Raw genomic sequence first — 18,691 nt, forward strand, 5'->3', positions numbered from 1 at the left:
TCCCCGTGCCTGCGTGGGTTTCCTCCGGGTGCTCCAGTTTCCTCCCACAGTCCGAACAATGCGCTGGTTCGGGTGCATTGACCATGTTAAATTCTCCCTCAGTATACCCGAACAGGCGCTGGAGCGTGGCGACTAGGGGATTTTCGTAGTAATTTCATTGCAGTGTCAATGTAAGCCTACTTGTGACACTAATAAAAAAAGAAAGAAAAGAACCTGATTCTTATTCGGAACGACACAGCGATTACAAAATGGAAACATCCTGTAAAAATCAGTTTTGGCGTTCAACCTAGGCCGTAACTCTAATACACCAAAGCTCCTGAATGTATTGCTGGGTGATTCTGGTATTTTACCGCGGTTTTGTCTCTGGACGATCTCTCGTTGTACTCACCAGGATTATTTGTGTGTGTGTGTGCAGGGGTGACAGGATCAGGAAGCACAGGATGTTCCTGCGGCCGGAATCATTTCACATGCGCAGTGAGTGCCTTTGGTGAATGTACCTGTATACCTGCCCAGTGGCAATGTGACGGAGACAATGATTGTGGAGACCACAGCGATGAAGATGGCTGCAGTAAGTTACCCATAAACTTCCTGAAAATGTATCACTGTTCCCCATTCAGAGCTCATTTGGGTTAAATCCTGGAGTTGAGCTCGCTTGTCGCAGTGGCTTTGGTGAAATTATTGCAGCAGTTGATTTCTGTCTTTCTCCCTCACTCTTTCTTTCTCCATGAATAGGATGGGAATTGAGGGATAAGTAGGGTAGGGGGCTTTAGTTTTTTGGGTGCAGGCTTGGAGGGCCAAAGGGCCTGTTCCTGTGCTGTTATTTTCTTTGTTCTTTCTTTGTTGTTTCTCGATTTCCATGTCTTTGATGTTTTAATTATTATTTTAGCAAAGCATCCTTTAGTTAGCTAGTCTCCTGTGGATTTGGATTACAGTGTGTGCTGTATCCTCAAGAACAGTCTAGTTCTTTGGAATCTAAGTTTGTAATTGCATCATACCCAATACATCAAAAATGCCACAAAGAGATGATAAGTGGTCCTTTGGTGGTTTGGTATAAAATGCTGGTGAGGTCACAGCTGGAGTACTGTGTGTCTCCACACTATAGGAGGGCTGTGATTGCCCGCGAAAAGGCGCAGAGGAGATTCACCGGGACCTTGCCTGGGCTGGAACATTTCAGCTCAAAGAGAGGCTGGTTAGGCTGGGGTTGTTTTGCTTAGAACAGAGAAGGCTGAGGAAGGACACGACTGAGGGACAAGGAGAGGGGGGATAGGAAGGCACTTGTTCCCCTGAGGAGAGGGATCGATGACCAGGGTGGCATAGATTTAAGGGAAGGGGCAGGAAATTTAGAGAGGGTTTGAGGGAAAATGTTTTTACCCAGAGGAAACTGGGACTCACTGCCTGAGAGAGAGGTAGAGGTGGGAACCCTCATAACATTTAAGAAGCATTTAGATGAGCACCTGAAATGTCAGGGTACATATACAAGGCCATGGACCAAGTGCTGGAACATGGGATTAGAATTGATAGGTGTTTGATGGGCAGTGTGGGCTTGATGGGACAAAGGTGCTGTAAAACTCTGTGACTCCAGCTGTCTCTTCTCAGGGGTTGCCAGGCCAGAGTTGAGCTTTTGTTCAGTGTTATTATGGTGCTTTGACGTTCAGCCACCTGGGACACTACTTCCTACAAATGAAGGGTCCAGAGTGAGGTTCTCCAACCTCCCAGCCGCGTGATTCCTGCCGACGGGAGGTGGCGTGTTATTTGCCAGTGGCGGGATTCTCTGCTGACAATGGGAATTTCTGTTGCCGTCACCCCAAGCCCGCGGGAAACGCACAGGCGGAGGTGCGCCGCCGGTGGGACTGGAGAATCCCATTGGTGTGAATGGTGGAGAATTCCAGCAATGGACTTAAGTGCCGCAGACAAATAATACCTTTGTTTTATTTGGCCTATACTTTTAATCATCAATTCCAACACTTTTCAGTTATTCATTCATCACGGTAAAAAACGCAATTATCAATAATGTAATTTCTGTCTTTCCCGTATTATTGATATATTAAGCACGTGAGGTATTAATGAGCATTGCTGTGTTTCTGTCTCCCGCTCTGCAGTGAAAATCCATCAGGAAATTTTGAATAATGTAGAATCCATCTTTTGATTCCAGGTCGTTTTTAACATGCTGCTAAATAATTTAATAGAAAAGCTGACCTAATTTCAAGCTACGCTTGTAAATCTTGACAGTTTGTCATCTCAGGCCTTCTCAAGGAATTAAATTAGGACGAAGTTGATAATTTTATGGTCTTTGGTGGGGATATCAAGGGGCTGATGAAATATTCATGGTGTGAATTTTGTAGTAAGGTGCTATCAGTTAATTAAAACAAATGGTCTTAAAACTCAACAAGTTTGTTTCCTTTCTGAAGCAGCAAAAGATCTGTCTGTGTCTTAAGTAATCCATCATCAGGCTGTTCTGGTACGAACAGTAAAGATGACTGTGTATACACTGTGAACTGAGCCAAAATGACCTCAATAGTGCACTAGCTAAGAAGCTCCTTTCATACTAGAATGGTTTGTCTTATTGTCCCATGTACCTGGCAGTGTTTGCGAATCTCCAGCTGCAAATGCTCCTGAGCCAGTTATTAAGACCATAAGATATAGGATCAGATTAAGACCATTCAGCCCATCATCATAGATCATAGATCACCCTACAGTGTAGAAAGAGGCCCTTTGGCCCATCGAGTCTCCACCAAACACAATCCCACCCCCATATCCCTACATATCGTACCCACTAATCCCTCTAACCTAAGCATCCCTGGACACTAAGGGGCAATTTCTTAACATGGCCAATCAACCTAACCCACACATCTTTGGACTGTGGGAGGAAACCGGAGCACCCGGAGGACACCCACGCAGGCACAACGAGAATGTGCAAACTCCACACAGACAGTGACCCAAGACAGGAATCGAACCCAGGACCCTGGAGCTGTGAAGCAGCAGTGCTCACCACTGTGCTACCATGCCACCCTATCATGTCTCCTCCCCCATTCAATCATGCCTGACAAGTTTCTCAAGCCCATTCTCCTGCCTTTCCCCATAACCTTTAGCCTCCTTACCAATCAAGAACCTATCTATCTCTTTCTTAAATACACTCAGTGACTTGACCTGATTGTGTTAGAAATTGTACCCTTGGGAGAAGGTGGGGGAGTAACCCCTTTACTCAACACTGACTGCAGCCAGCTGATTGGTCGCTGCCCTTGTTCTGCAAGTGGAAGGCCCGCCCCTCACCCGGTGCATGTGTGCCGGCGACACACATTTCCTCCTGACATTGGGATCTCCATGTCAACAGTAACATGCCTTCGGATTGCCTCCAACTGCCCAAGGTGTTGTCCAAGTTCCTACTTCAGAAAAGGACAATTGGTATGATGACTTTGAGACAGTTGCTCATGTACATAACTGCATAAAAAAAATCACAAACATAAACTATGCTTCTCAGTGTTGAGGGAGTGGCATTTCAAATGGATTTTACTAAACTTCACTGAATATAGTCGTTGTCAGATTATTATTTGTGAGGGGCTTTTTAGAAGTTATTCATGGATGTGGACGTCACTGGCTAGGTGAACATTTATTGCCCTCGTTACCTCTTGAGAAACGGGTAGTTAGTTGCCTTCTTGAACCACTGTGGTGTAGGTACACCCACAGTGCCATAAGAACATAAGAACTCGGAGCTGGAGTGGGCCATCTGGTCGCTCGAGCCTGCTCTGCCATTCAATAAGATCATGGCTGATCTTTTCGTGGACTCAGCTCCACTTACCCGCCCGGTCACCATAACCCTTAATTCCTTTACTGTTCAAAAATTTATCTATCCTTGCCTTAAAAACATTCAGTGAGGTAGCCTCAACTGCTTAACTGGGCAGGGAATTCCACAGATTCACAACCCTTTGTGTGAAGAAGTTCCTCCTTAACTCAGTCCTAAATCTGCTCCCCCTTATTTTGAGGCTATGTCCCCTAGTCCTAGTTTCACCTGCCAGTGGAAACAACCTCCCTGCTTCTATCTTATCTATTCCCTTCATAATCTTATATGTTTCTATAAGATCTCCCCTCATTATTCTGAATTCCAATGAGTAGAGTCCCAGTTTACTCAGTCTCACCTCATAAGCCAACTCTCTCAACTCCGGAATCAACCTAGTGAAGCTCCTCTGCACCCCCTCCAGTGCCAGTATATCCTTTCTCAAGTAAGGAGACCAAAACTGTACACAGTACTCCAGGTGTGGCCTCACCAGCACCTTATACAGCTGCAACATAATCTCGCTGTTTTTAAACTCCATCTAACAATGAAGGACAAAATTCCATTTGCCTTCTTAATTACCTGCTGCAAACCAACTCCTTGAGATTCCTGCACAAGGACACCCAGGTCCCTCTGCACAGCAGCATGCTGCAATTTTTTACCATTTAAATAATAGTCCATGTTGCTGTTATTCCAACCAAAATGGATGACTTCACATTTACCAACATTGTACTCCATCTGCCAGACTCTCGCCCACTCATTTCCACTATCTATATCCCTTTGCAGAATTTCAGCGTCCTCTGCACTCTTTTCTCTGCCACTCATCTCAGTGTCATCTGTGAATTTTGACACATTACACTACAGTTAGGGAGGGAGTTGCAGCATTTTTTTATTCGTGGGACATGGGCATCGCTGGCTGGCCAACATTTATTGCCCATCCCTAACTGCCCGAGGACAGTTGAGAATCAACCACATTGCTGTGGCTCTGGAGTCACATGTAGGCCAGACCGGGTAAGGACAGCAGATTTCCTTCCTTAAAGGACATGAGTGAACCAATCGACAATGGTTCTTAATTCCAGATATTTCTTATTGTGTTCAAATTCCACTACCTGCTGTGGTGGGATTCGAACCCAGCTCCCCAGAGCATTAACTTAGTTTCTGGATTAATAGTCCAGCCACCATAGCACTCGGCCATCACCTTCCCTTGTTAGTTTGACCCAGGAACAGTGAAAGAACACGGGCCACATTCTCCCATCCCTCCCGAAATTTAGCAGGCGTTTTGCAGACAGTGTGAAGGCCCATTGAGAGTCGGGCGGGAATTACAGGCTTTTAGGCCAGAGAATTCCACCCGTGATGTCCATAATTTGGCAGTCATGTTTCTCAATGTTGCGTTGTCTATGTGTGAACCGTGTTTCACTGACCATGAGGGGCTTCGGGTGCTCATTGATCACGAAAGGTAGATGAGAAATGTGTTTTTTCTTCCTGTACGTGGCTGGCAGTAGGGAGGAGGGGAGAGACCCACACGGAGACAATACAGACCCAGGCTGCGTTAACGTGATTTGAATTCCATCGCTTTCTTCTTCTTGTCCAAAACGGGTCTGTAACCGTTCCCCAGGGAGGTGAAATCAATCTGCTTCAGGGCACCTCGGGCAGAGAGCTGTGCTGTAATTACCCATGTAAGCCTCTGAAATGGATATGGTGAGTGTCTTAACCACGGAAGCGATGTACCTTCCACTTGGAAGCTTGTAATAAACCCACACTGAACACTCTGTTTGTGTTCCTGACCTGCTGGCCGGCAGATTTCTTTTCCATTCCTGCTGCAACGCCATTTCTCAGGTCTTTGATCAGGATGCTTCAGGAAAATAAGTCCCGGGATTGTTCCCCTGACAAACGCTGTCTCAGCACAGTAAGGGTCTGTTCTGGGACCCTTGCTGTTTGTCATTTTCATAAATGACCTGGATGAGGAAGTGGAGGGATGGGTTAGTAAGTTCGCCGACGACACGAAGGTTGGTGGTGTTGTGGATGGTCTGGAGGGATGTCAGAAGTTGCAGCGTGACATAGATAGGATGCAAGACTGGGCGGAGAAGTGGCAGATGGACTTCAACACGGATAAATGTGTAGTGGTCCATTTTGGCAGGACCAGTGGGATGAAGGAGTACAATATCAAGGGTAGGAGTCTTAGCTGGGTTGAGGAGCAGAAGGATCTTTGGGTCTGGGTCCATAGGACTCTTAAATCGGCCTCGCAGGTGGAGGATGTGGTCAAGAAGGCGTATGGTGTACTGGCCTTCATTAATCGAGGGATTGAGTTTAGGAGTCAGGAGATAATGCTGCAACTTTATAAGATCCTTGTCAGACCCCACTTGGAGTACTGTGTGCAGTTCTGGTCGCCTCAATACAGGAAGGATGTGGAAGCTATTGAGAGGGTGCAGAGGAGATTACAAGGATGTTGCCTGGATTGGGAGGCATGCCTTATGAGGATAGGTTGAGGGAGCTGGGACTCTTCTCCCCAGAGAGACGAAGGTTGAGAGGCGACCTGATAGAGGTTTATAAAATGTTGAGAGGAATAGATAGGGTGGATTCTCAGAGGCTTTTTCCCAGGGCTGAAATGGTCGCTACGAGAGGACACAGGTTTAAGGTGCTGGGCAGCAGGTACAGAGGAGATGTGAGGGGAAAGTTTTTCACTCAGAGGGTGGTGAGTGAGTGGAATCGGCTGCCATCGGTGGTGGTAGAGGCGAACTCGCTGGGGTCTTTTAAGAGACTTCTGGATGAGTATATAGGATCTAATGGCATTGGGAGTTACAGATAGTTCTATGGCTTGGTAGGTATAGATGTGATCGGCACAACTTGTGGGCTGAAGGGCCTGTTTGTGCTGTAGTGTTCTGTGTTCTATGTCTCACGACACCAGGTTAGAGCCCAACCAGTTTATTTGATAGTAATTTCACAAGCTTTCGGAACGGTGTTCCTTCGTCAAGTGTGTAGAAGATTCCAGACCTTCAGAACCTCTCGCACACCTGATGAAGGAACACTGTTTCCGAAAGCTTGTGAAATTACTATCAAATAAACTGGTTGGACTCTAACCTGGTGTTGTGAGACTTCTTACTGTGTTTACCCCAGTCCAACGCCGGCATCTCCACATCAAAACATTGTCTCAAACCAGAGAATGAGAATCCTGTTTGCTTTGGATGATGAATTGGCACAGATTATAGAATCGCAGAATCCCGACAGAGCAGAAGGAGGCCGTTCGGCCCATTGTGTCTGCACCAGCAACAATGCCACCCCAGCCCTATCCTCATAACCACACCTATTTGTCCTGCTAATCACCCTAACACTCAGCAGCAATTATCACAGCCCATCAACCTAACCCGCACCTGTTTGGAGTGTGGAAGGAACACCCAGGGGAAACCCATGCAGAGAACATGCAAACTCCACACAGACAGTGACCCGAGGCCAGATTTGAACCCTGGCACCGAGGCAGCAGTTCTAACCGCTGTAACACCGTGCTGCCCCTGAGCAGATCTTGGTAAATTCCCTCTGATTCAGAGGTTAATGCCAGACTCGAGGACCTTGGTTCGCAGATTCCTCAGAGCTGCTTCTCATCTCTACAACTAAGCTTTGCCAGTAGTTAGGCGGAAGCCGGGTTTATGAAGACAGATGGTGTTGGCAGGTTTCTGTTCAGCTCCCACACTTGGTGCGTCAGCCGTTGCTGGGTGGGTGGCACTCCCCCACCATTGAAGATTGTGCCCTGGATTTCCGTGTTGGAGGTGGGTATGCAGAGCCAGGAGATTTCACGCCACGTTGTGCCCATCCTGGGGGGAAGGATGCCCTGACTGATGGGATCTTTGTTCCGCGAGGTTTGGGGGGGGGTGATGGGTGGGCTACACGTCCACCAGGGACGTAGATTGGAGGTGGTCACAGATGCTGCCAGCTGATGAGGCAGTCTGTCTTGGTTCTCCGGACTTTGTCTCCAGCCCCCAGCGCTCACACACCATCAAACCCCCCACCCATCCATGCCAACCCATGCCACACCACTCACCCCCTCAATGGACCCTTTTACCCTGCTTATACCCTTCATGCCAATCCATTCCTATGGTTCCTTATATCCCCTATACCAAACTCATGCCAGCTGATGCCAATCTATAGCTTTCACTCATCCCCATGGCGTCTTACAGCCGCATGCCAATTTAGTGCAAAATCCATGATTCCCACTCATTCCTATGGTTGCCTACAGCCCAAAATCAATTTAATGCCAAATCATGCCAACCCCTACCTCTCACCCATTATCCTTTGCCCTTTCACCCCGCTCCATGCCAATTCATCCAGTATCCATCATGGACAGACCTCAGGAGCCGTGCTCAGATGAAATGAAATACAGTTCTAAGTATTTATTACAGACTTCACTGTGTATAAAAAGCTATAATTCATAAAATTCCATTCATTACATTTGAGTACTCAATCCCTTATGAAAACAAACATTTGTATTCATAAATCCACGTTAAATGTAGCTAATCCTTTAATAACCTCTTGGAGCTGCCAATCAAACTGTGAATTTACTGTCCCACCTCCTCACACAACAATGATAGATTGTGAAAGTAATCAAGCGATAGTGATAGCACTTAGGGTAATGTCAACAAATGTCTATTGAAGCTGCAAGCATGGATCTTTTCCAACTCCCACGTAGGAAGGTTGTTTACTTTTTCAGTTTAAAGAGCAGGGGGTTTAAATAACTTTCTAACTTCAAAATTCTACAGATCTTACCTGCCCTGGATGAACATTTACATTTACTCAAAAAATTTATGACAGTCACTTTTTTTATTATTCATCCATAGGATCTGGTCATCGCTGGCAGTGCCATATTTATTGCCCATCCCAAATTTCCCTTGAACTGAGTGAGTGGCTAGACCTTTTCAGAGGGTATTTAAAAGCCTGGAGTCACATGTAGGCCAGTCCAGGTAAGGACGGCAGATTTCCTGGGCAGTGCCCTGGGTCTCTGTATTACTAGTACAGTGACAATTCCACAGAGCCCACCACTACCCCCCCCCCCCCCCCCCCCCCCCACCACCACCACCACCAATTACAGGATAAGACCCTCAATCCAGTGAGAATAGGGTCTGCTTAAAGTCAGTACTGAAGCTAGGTCTGTGTGTTCAAGGCCAACTCCAGAACTTGGGCTCTAGAACCAAGGGTGACACTCTAGTGCTGGGCTTGGGGAGTTTCTGTTTTGCTGCTGGAACTTTAAACCAAGGTCCTGTTGGTTCACTTACAGGGACATAAAAGATCCTAGGGCACTGTTCCAAAGAGCAAGCGAGTTCTCCCCTGTTTGCTATTTCAAACATGAGTGTCATAAATTGTTTGAGTAAATATAAATGTTCATACAGGGCAGATAAGATCTGTAGAATTACCAAGTTATAAAGTTATTTAAATCCCCTGCTCTATAAATTGAAAAAAATAAATAATCTTCCTATGTGGGAATTGAAAAAGATCCGTCTTTGCAGTTTCAATAGATGTTTGTTGATGTAACCCAAAGTGCTATCATTATAGCTTGACTGCTTCCACAATCTATCACTGTCGGGTGGGGAGGTGGGTTCATAGTTTGATTGGCAGCTCCAAGAGGTTATTAAAGGATTAGGTACATTTAATGTGGATTTATGAATACAATATTTAACCTTCAATTAACATCCTAAGAGGAGATGATCACTGCCATTTGTGAGGCCTTTGCAGTGAAGCAACTCACCTGCTGTGTTCTTACAGTGCAACAGTGACTACACTACAAAGGATACACTATTCGGTTGTAAAGTGCTTTGGGATGTCCATTGGATGTGAAAGGTGCTATTTCAATGCGAGTCTTTTTTTTTATAACCCAACAAAGCTAAGTTAGTGGAGTAAAAACGGCTTTGAGGAAATTTCTGGTCATTGTATGGAATCCGGTGTTGTGCTATGTTCCCATTGGCCGTAGATGTATGTTAAACAAAGTCTCCATTTACCTCCACTGGTGGAAGTGAAGGATATCACTGGCACTATTCAAACCACAAAGACTTCCTCTTACACCTGGTACCCATAGCTTCTCCTCCCAGCCTGATTCTGCATTCACTCTGGAGCACTGTTCAACTATACCAGGCTTCAGTCAGGGGGAGATCAGCATTGGCAGCAACGTAGAACATAGAACATTACAGCGCAGTACAGGCCCTTCGGCCCTCGATGTTGCGCCGACCAGTGGAACCAATCCAATGACCCTCTAACCTAAACTATTCCAATGTTATCCATATGCCTATCCACTGACCATTTGAACGCCCTTAAAGTTGGCGAGTCCACAACTGCTGCAGGCAGGGCATTCCACGCCCTTACTACCCTCTGAGTAAAGAACCTACCACTGACATCCGTCCTATAATTACCACCCCTCAATTTAAAGCTATGTCCCCTCGTGTTAGCCATCACCATCCGAGGAAAAAGGCTCTCACTGTCCACCCTATCTAACCCTCCGATCATCTTGTGTGCCTCAATTAGGTCACTTCAGTTAGCAAGAATGAGAAGCTCGGATTGATGATCGTGTCGCACATCTCACTGCTTCTTAGACAGCAGCAGCAAGAATCTAGTCGGGGAACATAAAATCAATAGCAATCTTAACAAGCCAGACAAAACAGTGTTCAGAAAATGTAATTTTAATTTTTATTGTCCTCTTTCATTTAATAACCATTTCCAGTTTCATCCAAACACAAGAGCAATTTCCGAGACAGCGTGTATCGGCAAACATTTACAACATCCAGCCTTTGAGGTTAATGCAATTACAGGCAATTAGAGGAGATTTTCTGCTCCTGCTTCATGTTCCTTGCAGAGTTTCACTAAGTGAGCATTGAACAGTGCATTCGAGCAAGTCCTCTGTCTCCCTGCCGTCAACCTCCCTCTGCTCAGCGATTCTCAACACCGTGTCCTGGTAAATGGGGGGGCCTCAAGGTTCTGTTTAGAACACAAACGCCAAAACCCTACCACCCCGACCGCCCTGGGATCAGGTTGGGCGAGGTTCCCAAAATGGAAATCTTTGTTGGCCTTGGGTGGGATTTTACGATCTAGAGTAGAGGTTGAGAGATTCTTTCCACTTAGAAAGGAAACCAGAACTAGAGGGCAAAGCCTCAAAAACAGGCGGGGGGGACAGTTGAGAACAGAGTTGAGGAGGAACTTCTTCTCTCAGAGGGTGGTGAATCTCTGGAATTCTCTGCCCGTTGAAATGGTGGAGTATTCCTCGTTGAATATATTTAAGTCACGGGTAGATAGGTTTCTGACAGACAGGGGAATTAAGGGTTATGGGGAACAGGCGGGCAACTGGAACTGATTCACTTCAGATCAGCCATGATCTTATTGAATGGCGGGGCAGGCTCGAAGGGCCAGATGGCCTACTCCTGCTCCTATTTCTTACGTTCTTATGTTCTTACGATCATAAGACCGTAAGATCCTGCCAAAAATCAAATAGTTCCAAAGGATGATTGAGCTTCAAGATTTCATTGGTGCTTTGTGTCTATTTTTGATTTCTGTGTTTTGCCTAAATAATGATTACTGATTGGATCATTGGAGATTGAGATTGAAGGGGTCACAACTCTCTTTGTAATGTATTTTAGTTTAAGTTTATAGGATTGTCTGATGCCATATTTGGATGTTGCTGCTAAATAAGGTATAAGAGCAGCAGGAACTTCCAGTGTAGACATAGAGGAATGTGAGTTTCGTGCAGAGGATTTATTTATCTGCTACAGTTGAATAAATAAGAATCTCCTTACATTCTGATGATCCATTTAAACATTTCCAAAAGCAGTGAAGGGTTATCATGTGATATTGCAGTATTTGGATGTTGCATCATGTGACTCAAAGGCAGTGTGTATTGGCCCATCGGGATTTCCTGCACAAAGTCACTGGGCTTTGGCTGCCTCTCTGAATTCAATGGCCCACCCATGGTGATTCCCACCATGTCTTACAGGAGACGGGTATTGTGGAGAGCTGTGGGCAGGAAAGCTCAGTGCTTGTGGTCTAGGCAACTGAAGATACGGCCATCGATATTGGAGCAATCTTTACTTATTCTCTCATGTGATGTAGCCATCACCAACGCGGCCAGCATTTGTTGCCCATCCCTAATTGTCTTTGAGCTGATTGGCTTGTTATGACCATATCAGAGGACAGTTAAGGGTCACACATTGGGGTGTTCTGGAGTCACACATCGACTGGATAAGGACAGGGGACTCCCCTAAAAGACTGTGAACAAGATATGTTTTTGAGAGTTGATGGTCGTTCTCACCGTCGCGATTACTAAGCCTGGCTCTTAATTCCATATCTTATTAATGATTTGGAAACGGGAACTAAATGTATTCTCTCCAAATTTGCAGATGATACAAAGTTGGGTGGGAGGTTGAGCTGTGAGGAGAATGTAGAGATGTGATTTGGATAGGCTGAGTGTGTGAGCATCTGCATGACAAATGCAATATAATATGGACTATCCACTTTGGCAGCAATAATAGGAAGGCAGATTATTACTTGAATGGGTGTTAATTGAGAGAGATGGATACTCAACAATATCTTGCAGTCCTCGTGCATTAGTGGCTGAAAGTAAGCGCGCAGGTACAGTAGGCTGTAAAGAAAGCAAATAGTATTTGGCCTTCATAGCGAGAGAATTTGATATAGGAATAGAAATGTTTTATTGCATTTGTATGGGGTGTTGGTGAGGTCATACCTGGAGTATTGTGTGCAGTTTTGGTGCCTTATCTGAGGGAAGGATGTCCTTGCTATAGAGGGAGCACAGCGAAGGTTTACCAGGCTGATTCCTGGGATGGCAGGTCTGTCATATGAGGAGAGACTATGCTGGTTAGGATTATATTCACTGGAGTTTAAAAGAGTGAGAGGGGATCTCATAGAAGCTTATAAAATTCTAACAGGGTTAGACAGGGTAGATTTAGAAAGAATGTTCCCAATGGTGGGAGAGTCCAGAACAAGGGGTCACAGTTTGAGGATAAGGGGTAAACCTTTTAGAACTGAGGTGAGGAGAAATTTCTTCACCCAGAGGGTGGTGGATGTGTGGAATTCACTGCCACGGGGTGTTGTTGAGGTCAAAACATTGTGTGATTTCATGAAGAAATTAGATAAAGCTCTTAGGGCTAAAGAGACAACATAAGAACATAAGAACATAAGAAATAGGAGCAGGAGTAGGCCAACTAGCCCTTCGAGCCTGCCCCGCCATTCAATAAGATCATGGCTGATCTGTCGTGGCTCAGTTCCACATTCCCGCCCTCTCCCCATAACCCTTAATCCCCTCGCTTATCAAAAACCCATCAACCCGCGTCTTAAAAATATTTAGCGAGGCAGCCTCCACCACTTCAACGGGCAGAGAATTCCAGAGATTCACCACCCTTTGAGTGAAGAAGTTCCTCCTCAACTCCGTTCTAAACCGCCCCCCTTTTATCTTGAGGCTATGCCCCCTAGTCCTACTGTCTTTTTTGAGCGGGAAGAGTCTCTCCACCTCTATCCTATCCATCCCATTCATCATCTTATACGTCTCAATGAGATCTCCCCTCATTCTTCTAAACTCTAACGAGTACAAGCCTAATTTATTCAGCCTCTCCTCATCAAGGGATATGAGGGATCAGGATATTGAATTTGATGATCCGCCATGATCAAAGTGAATGTGGAGCAGGCTTGAAGGGCCGAACGGCCTTCTCCTGCTTCTAGTCTCGATGTTTCCTTGTTTAAATGGATCACCAGCTCCCATGGTTGGATTTGAACCCAAATACCCAGAGCATTAGCCTATGTTTCTGAATGATTAGTCCAGTAATATTGCCACTGCGCCTCTATCTCCCCCATCAATAGGAAATGTCAGAGCTAAAAAGGTGCAGATACCTGGCAGGGTAGTGGGGCAGGAGGAGATTACAGAGATGGGGAGGGAGCGAGTCCATAGAGGGATTTGAAAGCAAGGGTGAAAATTGTGAAATCAAGACCCTCTGTTGACAAGGGGTTACTATAGGTCAGCAAGCACTTGGCGATAAGTCAGTGATAGGGGAATGGGACTTGGTGCAAGTTAACACACAGTGAGCAGAGTTTTGGATGTTCTCAAGTTCAGGTTGGGTGTAGATTTTCAGAGACTGGCTTGAAGTGCATTGGAATAGTCAAGTCTCAAAGCACAGGTCATTCATAAGAAAACGGTTCATTGTTCTCAGTGGCAAGAGTGGATGGAACAAACAGGAGATGCACAGGTTTTGATATATCCATCGTTTTACCATGCAGTTTCCCATTGTTGACACTTTAGCTGATCTAGTTGAATGCAGACGGACGCTATGTCAGGACAAAGAACAAGGAGTCGTATTTTATTTGCTCAACGTCTTCACAGAAATTGCTTTATGTCAGAGGAGATCAGAAGGATAAATGCGTCGTGTAATTCTGGTCTGTATCAGATCCAAGTCTCATCCCTGAGCTTTGATCGTAGAACTATACACCGAATACCAAGAAACGAGGAACACCTCACCTGAATCACCCAGAGGAGAAGTTTGACTCCCGAGAAACCATTTGTAAAAAAGGCGGATGGTTGTGAGAAGCTGGAAGAGGAGGTTTTGATTTGAGTCTATAGTGACTGTAGGGACAGGGCTGTGTGATGTTGTAAAGCTGGAGGTGATGTTATGGTGACACAGTAGACGTGGTCAAGGCAATTCTGCTTTGGTTTAAGCAGTGAGGCAAGATTCTGTACAACCAAACATTGTGAGATTGCTGCCAAAGAATGGAATTTCTTTTTGTTTGTTCCTTTACGGGATGTGGTGTCGCCAGCCAGGCCAATGTTTATTGCCCATTTCTAATTGTCCTTCAGAAGGTGGTGGTGAGCTGCCTTCTTGAACCACAGTAGGAAGTCTCACAACACCAGGTTAAAGCAGGTGATTACCCCAGTCCAATGCCGACATCTCCACTTCTTGAACCAGTGCAGTCCCTGGGGTGTAGGTACACCCACAGTGCTGTTAGGGAGGGAGTTCCAGTATATTGACCCAGTCACGTTGAAAGAACGGCATTATCGTTCCAAGTCAGGATGGTGAGCGGAAGGGAGTTTGTAGCTGATGGTGTTCCCAGGTATCTGCTGCCCTGGTCCTTTCACATGGCAGAGATCATGGGTTCGGAAGGTGCTGCCTAAGGAAAGTGGTGAATTTCTGCACTGTGTTTCGTCGATGGTACACACGGCTGCCTTTATGCATTGATGGTGAATGGAGTAAATGATTGAGGTGGTGGATGGGATCTCTATCCTGGATGGTGTGGAGCTTCTTGAGTGTTGTTGGAGCTGTACCCATCCAGGCAAACGGAGAGTATTCTTTCACACTCCGGATTTGTGCCTTGCACACGGTAGACTTCGCGACTTCAGTGAGTTTTCAATACTTTAGCAAAGATAATTGAAAACTATTTTGTTTAATTTTTAATTTATGCGTTGCTGGCAAATAAAATAAAGTCACAGTATAACCAATCCAGCCTTCCTTCAGAGCAGTGGTCCAAACAATCCAGCCTTCCGTCACCCCAATATCCCAACAAATCCAGCATTCCATCACCCCAATATCCCAACCAATCCAGCATTCCATCACCCCAATATCCCAACCAATCCAGCGTTCCATCACCCCAATATCCCAACCAATCCAGTGTTCCATCACCCCAATATCCCAACCAATCCAGCCTTCATTCACCCCAATATTCCAACAAATCCAGCCTTCATTCACCCCAATATTCCAACCAATCCAGACTTCCATCATCCCAATATCCCAATCAATCCAGACTTCCATCATCCCAATATCCCAATCAATCCAATCTTTATTCATCCCAATATCCCAATCAATCCAGCCTTTATTTAGGGCAATATTCCACGGCTTTGGTTCAGTGATAGCTACTTTCATCTCTGAGTCTTTAGCACCTGGGGACATGACAGGATTTCTGTAGATCCCGGCTGTGTGCAAATTTGCTGCAGTATTTCTGACATTTTAAACAGGAGCTACACTTTCCTTGACGGGTCTTAATTGGCTATAAAGCCCTTGTTTGTCTTGCTGCGGTCATGAAAGGTGCAATATAAATTCAAAACTCTTTCTTTCCTCCCTCTTTGCTTCCCGTTCCCCCTCCTTCAGGCTGCATCCGGAGCGAGCTTTGGTGTTTAATTAGCAGACGAGATAAAGAAAATGGTGCGACCTGTTTAAAAAAAAACCGCACAATCTGGCCTGGGTACTTCACGCAGTATCCTTTTCACTAAACTACAGCCCAACCAATGTGTTTAATTAGCAGTGGAGTCACTTCCTTCTTACTATCCTCCCCCCTTTCACAATGAACATAGATCAAGCTGGAGCATGGAAAAGATTTATCAATGAATTTTAAAGATGTCTTTGTGCAGGCGACTCTTGTGCGAGCTAAAAAGAGCCTGGAACAAAGAGCCTGGCAGAAGCGAGGATGTTCTGTCCTCCTTGTGGTTCAATCCCTTCTTAAACTGACTTTTTTTCTCCAGCGTGGACTAACTGCACAAAAGCAAGGCAGCCGTTAACGAGTGTATCTCAAATAGACTTCCTTTCTTTTGTCGGGAAGCAGAGGGATGTGTGTCATTGATTACTGAATGTTGCCGAATGCCGGTTGAGCATTCCCATTTTAATCCCCTTGTGTTGCTGGAACGGGATGTGGGGGGAGATTTGTTTTACAGCTCTGTCAGATTGCCTGCCTGTCGTTTCCCCCCCCCCACCTCAGCCAGCGAGCGACTTGTCACCTCGGTAACTTTGAAACACTTTATGAGAATAAATGTCGAGGATCTGTCAGCGGATTTCTTTCCATGGGATCTCTACAGTGCAGAAGGAGCCATCCGGCTCATCCAGTCCGCACCCACCGCGATCCCACCCAGGCCCCATTCCCACGACCCCATACGTCTTACCCCAGCCAATCTCCCCAACGCTAAGGAGCAGTTTAGCACGGCCAATCCACCTGACCCGCATATCTTTGGACTGTGGGAGGAAACCGGAGGAAACTCACGCAGACATGGGAAGAATGTGCGGAGTCCAAGTGATCCAAGACCGGAATTGAACCCGGGTCCCTGGTACTGTGAGGCAGCCGTGTTAACCACTGTGCTACCGTGCTGGAACTATATCAAGAGCTGCCTGTGTCACATTCATGGATTTGATTGATCGATTGATTTATTATTGTCACATTTATTGGTATACAGTGAAAAGTATTGTTTCTTGCGCAAAACATACTGTTCATAGAGTACAGGGGCAGCACAGTGGCTCGCACTGCTGCCTCACAGCACCAGGGACCAGGGTTAGACCCCTGGCTTGGGTCTCTGCCTGTGCGGAGTCTGCACATTCTCCCTGTGTCTGCGTGGGTTTCCTCCGATTGCTCTGGTTTCTGGAAAGGAGAGGGTGCACAATATAGTGTTACTGATAGGGTGGAGGGAAAGATCAGTTTAATGTGTGATAAGACCATTCAAAAGTCAGGCCAGCATTTATTGCCCATTGTAGCTGCCTGGGAACTGACTTAAGGCCATCTCAGAGGGTAGTAAAAGCTGACTGTGTTGTGGCTCTGGAGTCACATGGAGGCCAGATCAGATAAGGATGGCAGATTTCCTTCCCGAAAAAGCATTAAGTGATGAATACAATGAATGAAAAATACTGTGGCGGACAATTGTGACCCTTTGGCCTCTCTCTCGGCAACACTTGGATATTCTGGGCTGGATTTAACTGGGTCCAGAATGAGTGAAAACCTCACCCTCTGTCTACGGTCCCTGCTCTTGCTATTTACTACCCTGGGAGAAAGTCTGTCTCAATATTATTGTTTGGATATGGTTATTTTGTCTGGCTCTCTCACTCTGTCACTCTCTGTCTCTGTCTTTCTCTCGCTCTCTCTCTCTCTCTGTGACTCTCTCTGTCGCTCCCTCTCACTTTCTCTCTCTTTGTCTCTCACACTCTTGTCTCCCACTGTCTCACTGTCTCTGTTGCTGTCTCTCACTCTCTCACTACCTGTTTCTCTGTCTCTCTATCTCTCTTTCTGTCTCTCTCTCTCTGTCTCTCTGGCTCTGTCTCTATCTCTGTCTCTCTCTCTCTGCCTCTCTCTCTCACACTCTGTCTCTCTCTGTCTCTGTCTCTGACTCTTTCTCTATCTGTCTCTCTCGCTCTCTCTCTGTCTCTCTCTGTGCCTCCCCTTCTCTCTGTCTCTCTCACTCTCTCTTAATGTCTCTCTCTCTCTGTCTCTCTCTCATTGTCTCTGTCTCTGTCTGTCTCTGTCTTTCTCTCCCCCTCCCTGTCTCTCTCTGTCTCTCTCTGTCTCTCTCTTTCTCTCCCCCCCCTCTCAGTCTTTCCCCCGCCTCTCTGTCTCTCTCCCTCTCTCTGTCTCTCCTCTCTCTGTCTCTCTCTCTCTCTGTCTCTCTCCCTCTCTCTCTCTGTCTCTCTCTCTGTCTCTCTCTCTCTCCCTCTCTCTCTCTGTCTCTCTCTCTCCCCCCCCCCTTCTCTGTCTGTCTGTCTGTCTCTCTCCCCCTCTCTCTCTCTCTGTCTCTCTCTCTCCCCCCCCCTTCTCTGTCTGTCTGTCTGTCTCTCTCCCCCTCTCTCTGTCTCTCTCTCTCTGTCTCTCTCTGTCTCTCTCTCTCTCCCTCTCTCTCTCTCTCTCTTTCCCCCTCTCTCTCTCTCACTTCCCGAGCTTTTCTTTTCTCTGTTGAAACACTTGATTAAGTCTGTTCTCAAAATAAGAAGAATGTTAATCTGCCCATCAGTTATAAAAACTTGGCAGAGAGACAGCTGCTTTCTGAAGAAACTTGGCACTTAGTCTGACATAAAAAAATCAGCAGTCAGACACAACTTATCTTTCTGCAAGAGAACACAGAAAGGTTGTGTTCATGTAGACAGCAGCAGTAGTTAGATGTTTGCAATGGACTGATGTTAACCCTTTGTGGAAATAGCACCAGATAACGGT

The 18,691-nt window shown here is 46.0% G+C and overlaps 1 protein-coding gene across 3 annotated transcripts in view; it reads left to right on the plus strand.

Moving 5' to 3' along the window:
- Nucleotides 1-18,691, plus strand: part of lrp4 (low density lipoprotein receptor-related protein 4) — a 397,853-nt gene that overhangs the window by 173,804 nt on the left and 205,358 nt on the right. For all 3 annotated transcript variants that reach the window (XM_080189863.1, XM_080189864.1, XM_080189865.1), the window contains exon 2: nucleotides 416-568. In XM_080189863.1, the coding sequence (XP_080045989.1) occupies nucleotides 416-568 (153 nt within the window). The remainder of the gene's footprint in view (nucleotides 1-415; nucleotides 569-18,691) is intronic.

The sequence above is a fragment of the Carcharhinus amblyrhynchos genome, chromosome 6 (assembly GCF_965287045.1).
Source record: "Carcharhinus amblyrhynchos chromosome 6, sCarAmb.v2.hapA, whole genome shotgun sequence".
Taxonomy (NCBI): domain Eukaryota; kingdom Metazoa; phylum Chordata; class Chondrichthyes; order Carcharhiniformes; family Carcharhinidae; genus Carcharhinus; species Carcharhinus amblyrhynchos.